At 50.9% G+C, this 18,255-nt stretch overlaps 1 protein-coding gene across 8 annotated transcripts in view; it reads right to left on the reverse strand.

Moving 5' to 3' along the window:
- Nucleotides 1-6,270: 6,270 nt before the first annotated feature.
- Nucleotides 6,271-18,255, reverse strand: part of ARHGAP23 (Rho GTPase activating protein 23) — a 94,261-nt gene continuing 82,276 nt past the window's right edge. For 6 of the 8 annotated variants that reach the window (XM_054671613.2, XM_054671616.1, XM_054671614.1 and 3 more), the window contains 2 exons: nt 18,023-18,054; nt 6,271-8,715 (listed from right to left, as the gene is read on the reverse strand). In XM_054671613.2, coding sequence (XP_054527588.1) covers nt 7,687-8,715; nt 18,023-18,054 — 1,061 coding nt within the window. In that variant the 3' untranslated portion in view covers nt 6,271-7,686. The remainder of the gene's footprint in view (nt 8,716-18,022; nt 18,055-18,255) is intronic. The other 2 variants (XM_054671618.2, XM_054671620.1) reach the window with 2 other exon arrangements.

Here is an 18,255-nt window from a genome sequence, read left to right on the forward strand (position 1 = left end):
ATCTCAAGATATTTTCTAATTTCCCTGTGATTTCATCTTTCACTCATTGATTATTTAGGAGTGTTTTTAAATTTCTACATATTTCTAGCCAGGCGTGGTGCCTCATGCCTGTAATCCCAGCACTTTAGGAGGCCAAGGCAGGCAGATCACTGGAGGTCAGGAGTTCGAGACCAGCCTGGCCAACATGGTGAAACCCTGTCTCTATTAAAAATACAAAAATTAGCCAGGCATGGTGATACACTCCTGTAGTCCCAGCTACTTGAGAGGCTGAGGGAGGAGAATCACTTGAACCCAGGAGGCGGAGGCTGCAGTGAGCCGAGATAGCACCACTGCACTCCAGCCTGGAGGACAGAGCAAGACCCGCCTCGAAAAAAAAAAAAAAATTCTACGTATTTGTTAATTTCCTTGGCTGTCATTTTCTAATTTAATTCCATTGCAGTTGGGGAACAGACTTTATGTAATTTCAATCCTTTTCCATTTATTGAGGCTTGTTTTAAGGCCTAGTATAAATCTACCCTGAAGAGTGTGTCACGCGTAGCTGAGAACAATGTGTGTTCTGCTGCTGTGTGGAGTGTTTCGATGTCTTTCAGGTCTTGGCTTACAGTGTTGTTCAAGGCTTCTACTTCCTTGTTGATCTTCTGCCTCGTTGTTTTATCCGTTATTGAAAGTGGGGGCCGGGCGCAGTGGCTCAAGCTTGTAATCCCAGCAGTTTGGGAGGCCAAGGTGGGCGGATCACGAAGTCAGGAGATCGAGACCATCCTGGCTAACACGGTGAAACCTCGTCTCTACTAAAAATACGAAAAATTAGCCGGACATGGTGGCGGGCACCTGTAGTCCCAGCTACTCGGGAGGCTGAGGCAGGAGAATGGCGTGAACCCCGGAGGCGGAGCTTGCAGTGAGCGGAGATCGTGCCACTGCACTCCAGCCTGGGCAACAGAGTGAGACTCCGCCTCAAAAAAAAAAAAAAAAAGAAAGTAGGGTATTGAAGTCTCCAACTACTATATTGAATGGTCTAATTCAGTTCAGTTCCCTTCAGTTTTATTAGTTTTTGCTTCATGTATTTTGGGATCTGTTGTTAGGAGTATATATGTTTACAATCATTTTATCTTCCTCATAAACTGGCTCTTTTATCATTATAAAAGATATTGTATCTTTAGTAACAATTTTTTTTTTTTTTGAGACAGAGTCTTGTTCTGTCGCCTAGGCTGGAGTGCAGTGGTGCTATCTCGGCTCACTGCAACCTCCGCTTCCCAGATTCAAGCAATTAGGAGCTCCTGTCTCAGCCTCCCGAGTAGCTGGGACTGCAGTGCACGCCACCATGCCCAGCTAATTTTTGTAGTTTTAGTAGAGATGGGGTTTCACCATGTTGGTCAGGCTAGTCTTGAACTCCTGACATCAGGTGATCCACACATCTTAGCCTCCCAAAGTGCTGGGATTACAGGCGTGAGCCACCTCGCCCAGGCTTCAGTAAGAATTTTTGTCTTAAAGTCTAGTTTGTCTCATGCTTGTGTAGCCACCCTAGCTCTCTTTTAATAACTCCTCACATGGTTTCTTTTTCCATCCTTCTACTTTCAACTCTTGTGTCTTTGACTCTAAAGTAAATCTCTCACAGTTAGATCATTTTATTTTATTTTATCCATTCTGGGATGGGCCCGGTGGCTTACACCTGTAATTCCAGCCCTTTGGGAGGCCCAGGTGGGAGCATCACTTGAGCCCAGGAGGTTGAGACCAACCTGGTTAAGATAGCATGACCTCATCTCTACGAAAATTTTGTTTTTAAAATTAGCCAAGCGTGGTGACGTGGCCCCGTAGTCCCAGCTATTTGGGAGGCTGAGGTGGGAGGATTGCTTGAGCCCAGGATGTCGAGGCTGCAGTGATCTAGGATCACACCACTGCACTCCAGCCTGGGCAATTGAGCAAGACCCAGTCTTATAAAAAGAAAAAAATAATAATCCATTCTGCCAATTTCTGCCTTTTGATTGGGGTGTTAAATTCATTTACATTCAATGTATCACTAATAAGCTAGGATTTATGTCTGCCATTTTGCTAATTGTTTTCATATGTCTTGCCTTTTTTGTTCCTCTATTCCTTGATTCTGCCTTCTTTCTTTCTTCCTTCCTTCCTCCCTCCCTCTCTCTCTCTCTCTTTCTTTCTTTTTTTTTTTTTTGGAGACACGGTTTCACTCTGTTCCCCAGGCTGGAGTGCAATGGCGCCATCTCGGCTCACTGCAACCTCCGCCTCCCGGGTTCCAGTGATTCTCCTGCCTCAGCCTCCCAAGTAGCTGGGATTACAGGCACACACCACCACACCCGGCTAATTTTTGTATTTTTGGTAGAGACGGGGTTTCGCCATGTTGGCCAGGCTGGTCTCAAACTCCTGACCTCTGGTGATCCTCTGACCTCAGCCTCCCAAAGTGCTGAGATTACAGGCGTGAGCCACTGCCCCCAGCCTGATTCTGCCTTCTTGAGTGTAAAATAAATATTTTCTTTCTTTTTTTATTTTTATTTTTATTTTTTTGAGATGGAGTCTTGCTCTGACGCCCAGGCTGGAATGCAGTGGTGCAATCTCGGCTCACTGCAAGCTCCTCCTCCCAGGTTCACACCATTCTCCTGCCTCAGCCTCCTGGGTAGCTGGGACTACAGGCGCCTGCCACCACGCCCAGCTACTTTTTTTGTATTTTCAGTAGAGGCGGGGTTTCACCGCATTAGCCAGGATGGTCTTGATCTCCTGACCTCGTGATCCACCCGCCTTGGCATCCCAAAGTGCTGGAATTACAAGCTTGAGCCACTGCGCCTGGCCTCTTTCTTTTTTTTAATACAGGGTCTCACCTCCTGGGCTCAATCGATCATCCCACATCAGCCTCCCAAGTAGCTGGGACTACAGGCATGTGCCACCATGCGTGGCTAACTTTTAAAAATTTTTTATAGAGATGGGTCTCGCTAGATTGCCCAGGCTGGTCTCAAGCAATCCTCCTGCCTCAACTTCCCAAAGTCCTAGGATTACAGGCATAAGCCACAATGGGTGGCTAATATTTTCTAATATATCATCTATTTAATTCCGTTTTTGTTTTGTTTCATTTACAATTTTTTGAGTTATTTTTAGTGGTTGCCCTAGGGATTACAATTAGCATGTTAACTTAGAACAATCTAGTTCACCTTAATAGTAACCTAATTTTAATAGTGTTTAAAAACTTTGCTCTAATATAGCTCCATTCCTCTCCAGTCCTTCATGACATTATTGTCATACAAATTACACCTTTATATGTCAACACAGTTTTGTAATTATTGCTTTATGTAGTTATCTTTTAAAGACAGGGTTAAAGACAAAAAGGAAAATAATTACTACAAAAATGTTTATTCTTTTTTTTTTTTGAGACAGAGTCTCGCTCTGTCACCCAGGCTAGAGTGCAGTGGCACTGTCTCAGCTCACTTCAACCTCCACCTCCCAGGTTCAAGTGATTCTCCTGCCTCAGCCTCCCAAGTAGCTGGGATTACAGGTGCCCACCACCACACCCAGCTAATTTTGTATTTTTAGTAGCGACAGGGTTTCACCATGTTGGTCAGGCTGGTCTCGAACTCCTGACCTCAAGTGTCCACCTGCCCTGGCCTCCAAAAGTGCTGGGATTACAGGCTTGAGCCACCGAGCCTGGCCTATACTGTCTTTCATAATGCCTATGTGGTTATCCTTACAGTGTTCTCTATTCATTCGCGTGGACTCAAATTACCATCTAGTGTACTTCCGTTTCAATCTGAAGGCTGCCTTTACTATTTCTTATATGGCATGTCTGCTAGTGATAAATTCTCTGTTTTTTAAAATCTAGAGATATCAGTGGGGGTATGGCGGCTCACACCTGTAATCCTAGCACTTTGGGAGCCTGAGGCAGGAGGGTTGCCCAAGAGTTTGAGACCAGCCTGGGCAACATAGGGAGACCCTGTCTCTACAGAAATTAAAAAATTAGCTGGGTATGGTGGCACGCACCTGCAATTCCAGCTACTTGGGAGGCTGAGGTGGGAGAATCGCTGGAGCCCGAAGGTCCGGGCTGCAGTGAACTTCAATCGCCACTGCACTCCAGCCTGGGTGACAGAGTGAGACCCTGTCTCAAATAAATAAATAGGCCCATCACAGTGATTCACGCCTGTAATCCCAGCACTTTGGGAGGCCAAAGCAGGAGGATCGCTTGAACCCAGGAGTTCAAGACCAGCCTGGGCAACATAATGAGATCTTGTCTCTACTAAAAAAAAAAAAAAAAAAAAAAAATAGTTGAGTGTGGTGGCACATGCCTGTGGTCCCAGCTACACTGGAGACTGAGGCAGAAGGCTCACTTGTGCCCAGGAGGTCCAGGCTGCAGTGAGCTGTGATCACACCACTTCACTCCAGCCTGGGCAATGGAGCAAGACCCTGTCTCAAAAATAAATAAATAGAATAATAAAAATAAAAATAAATCTAGAGATATTTTCATTCCTTATTTATTTATTTATTTATTTATTTATTTATTTATTGAGACAAAATCTCACTCTGTCACCCAGGCTGGAGTGCAGTGGCACAATCTCGGCTCACTGCAACCTCCACCTACCAGGTTAAAGCGATTCTCCTGCCTCAGCCTCCCGAGTAGCTTTCCTGAGTAGCTGGGATTACAGGCATGTGCCACCACGCCCGGCTAATTTTTGTATTTTTAATAGAGATGAGATTTCACCGTGTTGGCCAGGCTGGTCTCGAACTCCTAGCCTCAGGAGCTCCCTGCCTCAGCCTACCAAAGTGCTGGGATTATAGGCATGAGCCACTGTGCCAGGCCTATTCCTACTTTATTTTTGAAGGAGAGCACAGGGTTTTCATCCATTCTCACTCAAAGTCTACTACAGTCTGGAGAAGGTGGCCCAATGGGCTTGTTACCCCATCTCTGTGTCCTTTCTTTGGACTTAAACTTACCCTGGTTCCACAGCTTACTAGCTATGTGATCTTGGGCTGGGCAAGTTATGTCACTGCTGCGTGCCTCCATTTCCTCATATATAAAATGCAGAAAACAATGGTGGTGTGCTCAAGAGTGTTGGAGGACTGATTTAAGACGTGTTGGCCGGGTGTGGTGGCCCATGCCTGTAATCCCAGCACTTTGGGAGGCCGAGGTGGGCGGATCACCTGAGGTCAGGAGTTCGAGACCAGCCTGACTAACGTGGAGAAACCCCATCTCTACTAAAAATACAAAATTAGCCTGGTGTGGTGGCGCATGCCTATAATCCCAGCTACTTAGGAGGCTGAGGCACGAGAATCACTTGAACCTGGGAGGTGGAGGTTGCAGTGAGCCGAGATCCAGCCTGGGCAACAAGAGCGAAACTCGGTCTCAAAAAAAATAAAAATAAAAAAAATAATAAGACGTGTAAAGCCCTTGGAGCTGGCAGAGCCTACAATGCTATAAGCTCATTTGCCCAACAGAAACAACTTGGGAGGGTGGGGCATAGGATTCAGTGAGCAACTGAGCTCTTCCCAGCTCCTGGGCTCCTCCCTAGATTCTCTTTATATATATACAGATTTAAATATATATATATATATATATATATATATATATATATATATATATATATAATTAATAGAGGAGGGGAAGGGACTATACTATGTTGCCCAGGCTGGTCTTAAATTCCTGGGCTCCCGCCTTGGCCTCCCAAAGTGCTGGGATTACAGACGTGAGCCACTGCCCCAGCCCTCCCTAGATTCCCTTTAATGACTGTCACCTGGTCTTCCTACAGAAAGCTGCGAGGCTCAGCAGAGGCAGCCTGTAAACTGGCTGGGGCAACTACAAAGCAACCGCCGGCACAGAAGGATGCCCACCCCATGTTGTAAGCTTACACATGTGAAGGGGACAACCGGCAAAACCCATTCTGTCCTTTTGCAATATTATCTGGGCCTGGAGTGCCTACGACAGCTGGCCCAAGCCTCCTGTCTGCGGGGCAGGACTGCTGGAACCATTGTGAAGCTCCAGGTAGGCCTGAGAAGGTGCCTGTGCACCTGCCTGGGCTCTGTAGGAATAGAGAGCAGGTGCCTGGAAACCTCGCACAGCAATGAGGGCCACCCACTCTTCCAACTCATATCTGTCCCTGTGTCATTGACCAGTCCCCCAGGACACTTACAAAAAGGTCACCAGGAAGAAGTCTGCCTCCGCCCTGCCACCCCTTGGTCCAGTCCCCATCGCCCTCCTTCCCTGGGCCAGGTACCTCTCCTGTCTCCCAGCCCCACTCTGGCCCTTTCCCTCCAAAACAAGTGAGACAGCTGACTCATGCCTTGAGGAAAGCCATTTATTTCCAAGATATAGACTGTACTTTTAAGACAGGACTTTTCAGAAGCAGGAAATTTTAGTTGTTGCCAGAGAGGTGTGTCAAGGACACAGTGAAAGGAGCCATGCGGACATGGGGTGGAAGGCTTTGTCCAACACTGTTACAACACTTATGTAAATGAGCAAAACATCTTTAAAAATCCTTATAAATTCTTTATAATATGTTACACATTTAGAGACAATATTTACAATAAAAGAATGGGGGAGGGAGGGAAAGAAATCTACTTTACAGTAAATCTTTGCATAAAACAAGAGGACTGATAGACGTGGCAGCGGGTTCACCACCTACCTGGGCTTCCCTGGAATGAGTGTGGGTGTGTGGGGGCTGGCCTGGTGATTGGAAGTCTATTTACAGCCTGTGGGGAGAAGAGGGCGCTGGGTCCTGTCCATCCTGCAGGAACAGCCCAGCTCAGACCCCATAAATCAGTGTGTGAGTGACAGAGAGACAGCAGGGGTGTTGACTATCCCTCCTCCTAAGGGGAAGAAGGTGGGCTTCTGTGTGCCTGGGCTGTGGAAGGAACAGGCACAGATGGAAAAACAAAAAGAGGGGTGAGGGAGGTACCAGCAAGGGGGACCCTGGACCCCCCCCAAAACTGTCTGGGGAACAGGCAGCTGCCCGTGGTTAAAGCGCTTAGAGGGTGACTCAGGCAAAAGGATGTTGGGGAGTAACCCTGGTGAGGGTTTCAGTCCTGCCTCCTTGGAATGGCCCCAACCCCCTTCTCTGGCTCTGGCAAGGGGGGCGGGCAGGATCCTGTGTGCACCAAAGGCAGGGAGCCCTGGGGCGCAAAGTGGGGACCAGGGTGGGGGTAGGGGGACAGAAGTCGCTACTGGAAACACCTTGGGACAATGACTGCACACACTCGCACACACAAGCCCCTCCCCCCATGGACATACGCACCCTACAACTCCTCTCCCCAGACATACACACATCCCCACTTACAAGCTGAGGTGGGAGGGCAGAAGAAAGAAGCAAAAAGCCAGCATCACCCAGGATCTTTCCTTTAGTCTGAAACTCAGGGGTTCCCTAGCCACACCCCATGGTCCACAAGGGTCCCCAAGTGCAGCCACAGAAAGGCTCAGAAGGACCTATCGGGCGCATGTGTGCAGGGACACAGACCCCAGCAGCCCACGCCCCCTCCTCTTCTGCTCATCACCTCTGGAACCCCCTTCCATTCACTTAGTCCGGCCCCAGCCTTCTCTGCCCTGCCAGTTCCAGCACACCAACTAGAGACACTGCCTGCTGCGCCCTCCACCCCCACCATGCACCCAGGGGCAACAGAAGAGGAGGTGCAGGCTGGTGAAGCCTCCTGGTTCCCAAGGGGCTCTAGGGAGGGGTGGCGCCCGAGCGGCGTGGGAGGTGGGGATCACAGACACTGATGCAGGCGGGAGGGGGCCGAGCGGCGCGGGGGCTGGCTCTGCAGGGACCCCGTGTCCCCGGGCCCGGGCGGCTGCGAGGCAGCGGACGACGGGGCCCGCGCCTTGGTGGACTCCAGGCTGCTGAGTCCGGAGTCCTTGTTGTCACTGTGCGCCCGCGCGCCCGCAGGCTCCGGGGGGCCCCCTCCGCCCAGCTCCTTCCACTCGTTGAAGTTGAGGTCAGTCAGCGGGCTCTGCACCACCACGGTGTGGCGGCGCCAGCTGCTCCGGCGCCGCCGGGTCTCGGGCGACAGCGGCCGCCGCAGGCGCACGGCGAGCATGTCGTCCGCCGTGCCGCGAAGCCTTAGCCGCAGCGCCTCCATGCGCGAGGGCCGCGAGGCCAGCGCCGCCGCCGGGGGCCGCAGCGACTCCTGGCTGCTGGACGACGCCGAGCCGGGCGGCTCCGGGGCGCGGGGACCGCCCCGGCCCGCGCCCTCGCCGTCTGGGCGGCCCCGGGCCAGGCGGCGGCGCGCCAGAGTGTCGCAGGGCATGAGGTGGTGCGAGCTGAAGGACGGCCGGCGCGTCAGGCGCCCCCCAGGCCCCGCGCCCGCCGCGCCCTCAGTGTCCGTCTCCACGTGGCTCAGCTCGCTACGCTCGTCGTCCGCCTCGTCCCCCGCGCCTGCCCGCCGACCGCTAGCGCCCGAGCACACGCTGCGGTCCATGGTGGACAGGGTGGAGTAGCCCGACACAATGGAGCGCGTGTCCGCGGCCGGCCGCTCCTCCGGCGCCGCCGGGGGACTGAGACGTCCGGGGGCCTCGGGGGCGACGGCGCCAGGCAGCGGCCCCTGCGGCCGCTCCTGAGTCCCCGGCGCTGTGGCCCCCGCCCCAGGCTTGTGCGCCTCCTGCTCCGAGTCGTCGTCGGTGCTGCTGCCCAGCCCCCGCGCCTCCCGCCGCTTCTTGCGCTTGCGGTTGACGGCCGAGATGAAGGAGATCGCCAGCATCTCCCGGGCGTACGGCTCCTTCTTGGGGGCCCACGAACCCTGTGTGGGAGACAGGTCAGGATGCGGGGGGCGCCCGGACTCGGCCCCCTGCCGACCCCGCTCTACCCGGTCCACCCCCACGTCACGGCACCCAGTCGCCACAAGCCCCAGCCAAGGCCAGCACCCACGGCCGCATCATAAAACGCTCCTCCTCCAGCCCCGTGCCGCCCTCCGTCCAGAGACTACCCCCGCTGGCCCAAATCTAGGCTCTCAGCTCTTTCTTGTGAGGTGGGCTGGTCTCCCAAAGCCCCCTTCCATTCTGTTTTCCGTATCCAGCCCTGGCTAAATCCTTTAGACACGGCTCTGGTGATGACAGTCTCTCCACAGTGAATAACGCTTGGCAGCCTGAATCCGTTTCACACACGCCCCTGGGGTGTCATCACCAGAGCTTCCTGCATGCTGATCCCCAAATCCCCGGCAGGGGCGCTCTCTGACCACAAGTCCCCCACCTCCTCTCCACCCGCCGCCACCTGGAAACCTGCCTTCCCACCTGCCCAGCATCTACAGGCCTCTCCAGGGCAACCCGCCCAAGTTCACGTCCTCCCCTTTCCGCCGGACCCCACCAGCTCCCCACCCCGCTAATCCCCAATCCCAGGTCAATCCCGCCGCCAGCTCCGCCCCTGCAAGTGGCTGAAAGATCCCGTATGGTGTCATGGTTTGGATTGGAGCCGCTCCCAAACTGTGATTTCCAACCCCAAGTTGGGCAACTTCATGCCGCTGTTCTCACCTGAACCAGCCCTCACTGCTACACCCTGTGGTGTTTTGGGGCCTTGGCCTTTCACACTTTCCCAGGAGGGCCCATGCTGCCGGCCATGGCCTTCTGGAAGCTGGTTTTCATCCGCCCTTCTGGCCTCTCCTCTGCCTCTTGGGAGGTTCTTCTTGCCCGCCGCCCGCCCCGCCCCTGCCTTCCCCACTAAGACTCAGTGTTCCCAGGACTGTTTTTGGCCCCTTTGCCTTCTCTGTTCGTGTTCCCTAGAAAATACCATTCCCAAGCAGCACTGCTATCCAGGCCTCCCTGTCCAACACCACACTCACTTGAGCTCCGGGACTCTTCTTCCCATTGAGAATCCATTTCTACCTGGGTGTCTGTAGGCTCTTAAAACTCACCTATCCGGAACCACAGCATCCTACCTACCCCTGCCCCAAACTGCCTCCATTCACACTGCTCACCTTAGGGCGGTCTTGTGACTCCTCCCTCTCTCCTCCACCCACAGCCAAGTCCTGGATTCTTTTGAAATGGCTCCCAAAGCCAACTCCTCCTCCTCCTCCTCCTCCTCCTCCTCCGGCAGGCCCTCATTCTGCCCTCGCTGGGCCCTCCTGCCCCTCCTAATAGGGTTTCCTGCCTCCACCCTTGCCCCAGCCCGGGTCTCTCCTCCAGAGCCACCATTCTGAAGCAGGAATCTGATCCTCACCCAGCTTTGCTCAGAAGCTTGCATGCCCCAGCACCCACCAGGATAAAGCACAAGTTCCCCAGTTCAGCACATGGGGCTCTTCACAACCCAGCCCCAACTTTCCCAGCCTACTGCGCTGCTCTGCCCTGACCCCAACCCCAACACAGCCCTCACTGTGGAAATACAGCCCTACTAACCCTTCCTTTGATGTGACCTACACTGTTACATTGCTGCCAGCCCTTAATGTCCCCCTGCCCTATTTGCTGGATGAGCTCCTACTCACCCTACAAGGCCCAGCTCGAACATGGCTTCCTCTGTACAGCAACTTCCCAGCCCTCCCTTTGCCTGAGATGGGAGATCACTTCTCTATGTTCCTGTCATCTCACTATGCTCCTAGCTCTTCTCACATCAGCCTCATCGAACTCTGAGCTCCTTAAGAGCAAAGGCTGTGACTTGGTTGTTTCTGCATGGCACATAACAGGTGCTCAATAAACATGAAATGAACAAACAATTGGTGAATGAAGTCCCCTTAACACAGGAAGCCTTGTAGAAGCAGACGCTGGGACTGGTTCCTGTCTTGGGCTGGAATGACCTGACAAGGTCACGCTGCCCTTTCAACCCCTCCTCACAGACCACCTCTTGTTTCAGCCATGGTGTAATAATGAATGGAGACCCAGATGCCTCTTGTGGCCACTGCAGCCACTGTCCTCGCTCTCACATTAATTAGTTCTGAGAAAACCAGAGCATGTCAGGGACTCAGGAGTCACAGGCATGTGGCTCCTGGGCCATGGTTGCCCACAATGCACAACACCAGAAGGCACCCCCTGGAGTTGTGCAATGTGGTTGCACTGCTAGGATCAGCCTGGAGCATATGGTGGCCAGTACTGCTTTCTTTCCTGGCCAGTGCTCTCTGAGAGACTTAAGAGGCTGCTTGGATCACCTGATCAAACTACCCTCTCATCCCAGCTGGTTCCAGAAGCAACGAGATCAGACTGATTTCTCTTCCAAGGAATGCAGAGGTCAGCAGATTCACAGAATGATCAGGGAGTTAATCCAGGATATACTGCAGGAAAGCAGGGGGCCAGCAGGAGCAATGGACGGAAGTGACAAGGACCTGGATGTAGGTCACTATAATGAACTTTCTCCCTGTCACAGCAATCTTATGATGGAGGTCTCTGTCACCAGAGGTGTCCAGGTGCAGGCAGGGGCTCCATGCAGAGCTTACAGGGGACGCTTGCACCAGGCTAGAGCATTATTATTATTAATTATTATTATTAATTATTATTATTATTTTGAGACGGAGTCTCCCTCTGTCACCCAGGCTGGAGTGTAGGTGGCGCAATCTCGGTTCACTGTAACCTCTGCCTCCCGGGTTCAAGCAATTCTCATGACTCAGCCTCCCGAGTAGCTGGGATTACAGGCATGCACCACCACACCTGGCTAATTTTTGTATTTTTAGTAGAGACGGGTTTCACCGTGTTGGCTAGGCTGGTCTTGAACTCCTGGCCTCAAGTGATCCTCCCACCTTGGCCTTCCAAAGTGCTGGGATTATTACAGGCATCAGCCACTGCGCCCACAGCCTTTTTTTCTTTTGTCCAGTGTATTCATCCGACACACACGAAGCACCTGCCAGGTGTCAAGCACATGGCTGTGGAGTGGGCTTACAAACCTGGCCAGTGCAGTGCTCAGAGACCCAGACAGAAATGAGCCCAGTTCCACCAGCCAGTCATCAGCTGGTTTCACTCACTGCTATGGACTAAATCGTGTACCTCCCAAACTCACATGTGGAAGCCCTAACCCCCAGTTTGGAGGTGCAGCCTTTGAGAGATAATTAGGTTTAGGTGAAGGTGGGACCTTTTGATGGGATTAGTGCCCTTATTAGAAGGGACACCAGAGGGCTTGGGCTCTCTTGCGCTCTCTTTTCTTTCTGCCTTGCCTTGTAAGTACACAGTGTGAGAAGGTGGCCATCTACCATCTACAAGACAGGCAGGGAACCCTCACCAGAAATGAGCCACACTGGCACCTTGATCTTGGACTTCTAACCTGTAGAACTGTAAGAAAATCAATTTCTGTTGTCTGAGGCACCTAGCTATGGCATTTTATTACAGCAGCCTGAGATGACTTTATACACACCCTGCCCTCAAGCTCTAATCTCATAGCCGGGCAGGGTCACCCAGGGCAGGCCTCATCTCCTAACGGGTTCTGTCTCACAGGGGAGGCTCTGGAGCAGGCGACTTGCTGGTTGTGAGACCTGGGGCAAGTTACAGAAGCTCTTCTGGCCTCTGTTTCTTCAACTGCAAAATAAGGACAATTCTATCTCTAACTCACAGGGCATTTGTGAGAATTAGTAATTCTAAGCACAGTAACACAGCAAATGCTCAATAAATTGTAACTATTCATATTGTTGAATACTTTAAACTTAGGAATCAGCTATGACCAAAGGCATTATTGACAGCTAGACTGACACCTTCTGCCAAACAAGCTAATTACCAGCCGGAATACTCTGGAGAAGGCGCTGTTAACTGGAGTCCCTGGGTAGGCTTTGGGGGTCCATAAACTCCTTGAACTTGCCACAGGATTTGTGTAGATAGGTGTCTTTCTGGAGCAAGAGTGCATAACTTTCCTTATTTCTTTTTTTTTTTTTTTTTTTTTTTTTTTTGGAGACGGAGTCTCACTCTATTGCCAAGGCTGGGAATGCAATGGTGCAATCTTGGCTCACTGCAACCTCCGCCTCCCCAGTTCAAGCGATTCTCCTGCCTCAGCCGCCTGAGTAGCTGGGATTACAGGCGTGCACCACCCCCCCCAGCTAATTTTGTATTTTTAGTAGAGACGGGGTTTTGCCATATTGGCCAGGCTGGTCTCAAATTCCTGGCCTCAAGTGATCTCCCCACCCTGGCCTCCCAAAGTGCTGGGATTACAGGCATGAGCCACCATGCTTGGCCTCCTCTGATTCTTGAAGGTGCCTGAAGTAGATAGGGAATCCCTGCATTCCAATATCTGTTGTCAATGCAAAAATTTTCACAGCCAGTTCTCTGTCAGGGTCAGGGTCATGGGGAGGTTTCTTATGGGGCAAGGGTTGGGGTCAAGGAATTTGAGGAACTTGAATAGGGCAGGGCCGGGGAAATCAGAGCCTGGTCAGGAGCTAGACTTCTCCCTGTACCAGTGGGGGTGCTCGGGGATTATTGCAGGCTGTAAAGAAAGCTAAGCAGTAGGCGAGGGGCCACCAGAGAAGACAAAAGTGGTCCCCTTCCTCAAGAACTTGGAATTAAGATGATAACGAGAGTGGGGTGCCGTGGCTCATGCCTGTAATCTCAGCACTTTGGGAGGCCGAGGCAGCAGGATCCATTGAAGCCAGGAATTCAAGAACAGCCTACACAAAGAAGACCCCATTTCTACAAAAAAATACAAAAACATTAGGCAGGAGTGGTGGTGTGTGCCTGTAGTCCAGCTAACTCAGGAGGTTGAAGCAGGAGGATCACTTGAGCACAGCAGTTAGAGGCTGCAGTGAGCTGTGTTCAGGCCACTGCACTCCAGCCTGGGTGACAGAGCGAGACCTGTCTCAAAAAAAAAAAAAAAAAAAAAGATGATAAGGGAGCCTTCTGAGTAATGAACAACTCCACTCCACCCACCACGGAGCTGAGAGACTGCCATGTGTGCCTGGCCACACTCCTACCCGGGACAGCCTAAACCATCCACACAGGGAGGCGAGATCAGAATGTGGCTGTAACTTGGGGCCGCCAGGGTGTCCTGGACACAGCCTGGAGAACGTCTACAGACAGGTCTGTCACATCTAGAACAATGGTTTCTGATGAGCTTGGGAGCACTCTGTCCAAATCGAATCCTCCCTAGAAACCCAGCAATGTGAGACAGAACCAAGAGTGGCTCAGATGGAGGCCGTGGGAGCTTGGATCCCTGCACGCTTGGTCCTGTCATACACCTGTTGGTGGTCACAACCCCATGGTGGCTCCAGGGAACACAGTTTGACCATCACGGACCTGGGTTTTAGAGTCAGGCAAGAGAGACAGAGGCTGGCAGTCGTGAGTGTCCGGCACTTGCAGGATTTGTGCCCACCCTCAGAGCTCACAGCCTGGCGGGAGGCCAGGCCCTGGTGCCCGAGGCAGCCCCTTCCTTACAGCCGGGACAGGAGGCCGCAGGCTCTCAGATGCCTGATGCCTCCTGCTTCCCTGACTCCGATTCCTGGTCTCCCCAGTAGATGAGACTGAGACCACTGCGGCACACACAACTCAACGTCCCTGTCCCTGCAACAGTTATTCCTATCGCTGTACTTCATAGACCGGCAGCCTCGTCTGTGCCTCCGTTTCTTAGAGGCTTGGCCGGTTGGTTTCAGCTCAGGCTCAGGACAGAGCCAGTCCCTGTGCCAGAAAATCAAGAAACACTCAGAGCCTGAGAACAGAGGATCAGAACTCAGATACCAGAGCACCAACCAAGGAAGGAGGCCACCTAACCAGCTCCCCTGCCTGAGGCCCAAGAATATGCCCAAACTTCTAGTTACTTAAGTTCTCTGAGCCTTGGTTCCCCACATCTGTAAAATGGGGATGGTACAAAATTCAAGGGTCTTCCGTAAAAATGAAATGAAACCGATGTTCGTGAAAAGTTATCTGCATACTGGCTGGCACCTAGTAGGTGCTCAGTAAATGTGCATTCCCTCCTCTTTCATCTCATGCTAGTGATTGTGATGAACTCACTGGGTCACAGTGAAGTCTCTGAGTCAGTTTACAGTAAAGACGTACTCTCTGAAAAGCACGTTCTATTGTTCAAGGCCCTGTGATTGAGAAGGCCTCCTGCAGGAGTTCCCAGGTTAATGCAGGAGTCAGGCAGGCCCAGACTGGGAAGCGGTAACTGCTAGCGTCTCAGGAGGAAGGAATTTCAAGCCAGGAGGCTTCAGGGAGGCAGTGGCCTGTGAGCTCTGGGGAGGTCAGTGTTGAGTCCACTGGAGACACGGTGGGGTCACAGGAAGCAAATGAGGACATCTTCTGGCCAGAAGGGACTCAGAAGGGGCTCTCCGGGGACTGTGGAGAAGCCAGGCCCAAAGGGGTGGGGCACGGCTGCTGGGCAAAGTGCTGGCTCTCGAGAAGGGGCCGCAGCCTTCAGAGGCCTCGGCCTGCCCATGATGCTTCTCGGCCCCTTCAGGAAATCTGCCTTGCTTCATGGGACCCATTTCAGACTTCCTTCACTCTGCTCAGACTTTCCCTGCCACCTTCACGCCCAGCAGAGGTCTTCACCTTCCACTTCGCTGAGGAAAGAGCCATCAGCTGGGAGTGACCCCAATGACCTGCTGCCAACACTGCCTGCTAGTGTGCCCCTGCCACCTCCCTCTCTTCCTACTACACCTGGGGATGCATCTGCTAGGAGCACAGTCTACTGCTGCTTCATGGGCTCTGGGCCCAGCTCTTCCTCTCTCTCTCTGTCTCTCACCTGGATCATTCCCACTGGCAAGTAAATTTGTGCTTTCGTCTTTTTTTGTTTGTTTGTTTTTGAGATAGGATCTTGCTCTGTTGCCCAGGCTGGAGTGCAGTGGCATGATCATGGCTCATCACTGCAGCCTCAACCTCCCAAGCTCAAATGATCTTCCTGCCTCAGCCTCCCAAGTAGCTGGGACTACAGGCATGCCCCACCATGCCTGGTTAATTTTTGCATTTTTTGTAGAGTTGACGACTCACTATGTTGTCCAGGCTGGTCTCGGACTCCTGGGCTCAAGGGATCCTCCTGCCTCGGCCTCCAAATGTGTTGGGATTACAGGCGTGAGCCACCATGCCTGGCTGCTTTCATCTTTTAATGAAAGTTTCCCTCAAGCCACATATTTTTCCATTTTTGTTCTGTAAATATCTCTTCACAATCGGACTTCTCACAAGAGTGGTCTATGTATGCGCTTTTCCCTCCCTCACTTTATTAGCTCATTCCATCTGGTTTCTGCCTCCACTGTGCCTCCAAACCTGCCAGACAGATAGTCTATTTCTTCATAAGCTTAGTGTCTGTCTCTCATTAGAAGATAAGCTTTGTGAGGGCAGGAACCTATCTGTTTGGCTCATTATTTATATTATCAGTACCCAGCACAGTACTGATATAAAGTAGACGTTCAACAAGTATTTGTGGTATTATCAAATGAATTAGCCCTATCTTTTTCAAAAGCATTGTTAGGTTTTGGTATCAGGGTAATGCTGGCCTCATAAATGAGTTGGAAAGTGTTTCCTCCTCTTCTATTTTCCTTTCTTTTTTTTGAGACGGAGTCTCGCTCTGTCGCCCAGACTGGAGTGCAGTGGCACGACCTCGGCTCACTGCAACCTCCTCTTCCCAGGTTCAAGCAATTATCCTGCCTCAGCCTCCTGAGTAGCTGGGATTACAGGTGCATGCCATCACACCCAGCTAATTTTTTTGTATTTTTAGTAGAGATGGGGTTTCACCATGTTGGCCAGGCTGGTCTTTAACTCTTGATCTCAAGATCCGACCTCAGCCTCCCAAAGTGCTAGGATTACAGGCGTGAGCCATGGTGCCCAGCCACCCTCTTTTATCTTCCAAAAGAGATAGTGGAGAATTGGTATTATTTCTTAAATAACTATTTAAATAACATTTGAATAATTCAAATATTTAAATAACTATTTAAATATATCAATATTTAAAATTATACTATTTTCTATTTAGAATATTTTAAAATTATTAAAGTAAATTGTTTAAAAATTTAAAAAATTCCTTAAATATTTGGTAGAATTTAACAGTGAAACCATCTGGTCCTGAAGTTTTCATTGTTGGGGGATTTTAAATTACATATTCAATTTCCTTAGGAGGTATAGGACTATTCAGGTTATCTATTTTTTCTTAAGTGAGTTTTGGCAGTCTGAATCTTTCAAAGAATTGGTCTATTTCATCTAAGTTATTGAATTTATGGGCAACTTTATGCCCATAAATTCAATTACTTAGGGGTCTATAGCCAGGCGCGGTGACTCACGCCTGTAATCCCAGCACTTTGGGAGGCCAAGGGGGGCGGATCACGAGGTCAGGAGATCAAGACCATCCTGGCTAACCTGGTGAAACCCCGTCTCCACTAAAAATACAAAAAATTAGCTGGACGTGATGGTGGGCGCCTGTAGTCCCAGCTACTCGGGAGGCTGAGGCAGGAGAATGGTGTGAACCTGGGAGGCGGAGCTTGCAGTGAGCCAAGGTGGTGCCACTGCACTCCAGCCTGGGTGACAGAGCAAGACTCCGTCTCAAAAAAAATAAATAAATAAAAAATAAAAAATAACTTAGGGGTCTGTAGTGATGTCCCTCTTTCATCCCTGATACTGATAATCTGTGCCATCTTTCTTTTTATTCTGTTAGTCTGGCTAGAGGTTTATCAATTTCACTGATTTTTTTTCAAAGAACCAGCTTTTGGTTTCATTGCTTTTTTTCAACTGTTTTCAATTTCATGGATTTCTGCTCCTCTCTTTATTTCCTTCTGCTTGCTTTAGGCTCTCCAAAGACCTTAAAGGATATCTGTTTTATTTATTATAGCACCCCACAGATTTACTGATATTCCCATTTTATAGATGAGGAAGCTAAGGATCAGAAAGTGGTTAAGTAACTTGCCCAATGTCCCAAACTACTAAATGGTGGAGCCAGAACTCAAACCCAGGACTGTCTGACTCCAGAGTCTGTGCTTCTAACTACTGAGTGACATTGCCTCCTAGCCACATAACTCCCAGGCCAGGTCCTTCTACTACAGCAGATGCCTCACCAAACACTGCCAAGGTAAGCAATTTCTCAGCTTACCTTGGGCACTCGGTACCTCCTGCCTTCCCTCTCAGGGACCATCAACTTTCCCCATGGTCCAACTGCCATTCCCTCAATTCCCTTGAACAAAAACCAAAGTGGGCTGTCTTGTACAGGGATCAAGCCTTCAGAATTGCCTTCATACGTACCTTGGACTTGGCTGAACTACAGGTGGTAGAATCTGTTGGTGAAAGACAGAAAAAAAAATGAAAGTTGCATCAGGAAAAAAGAAAGCTGAGTCTTACGCACACAATTCCCTCTCCTCAAAGGCTTCAGAAACCAGGGAATTCTGAAACATGAGATCTCCCCAGGCCCTAGGAGTATGATGGACATCTGATGTCCATCTATGGGAGAGGGATGGAGGAGAAAATGATGTTAACTG

This window comes from Pan troglodytes, chromosome 19 (assembly GCF_028858775.2).
Source record: "Pan troglodytes isolate AG18354 chromosome 19, NHGRI_mPanTro3-v2.0_pri, whole genome shotgun sequence".
NCBI lineage: Eukaryota > Metazoa > Chordata > Mammalia > Primates > Hominidae > Pan > Pan troglodytes.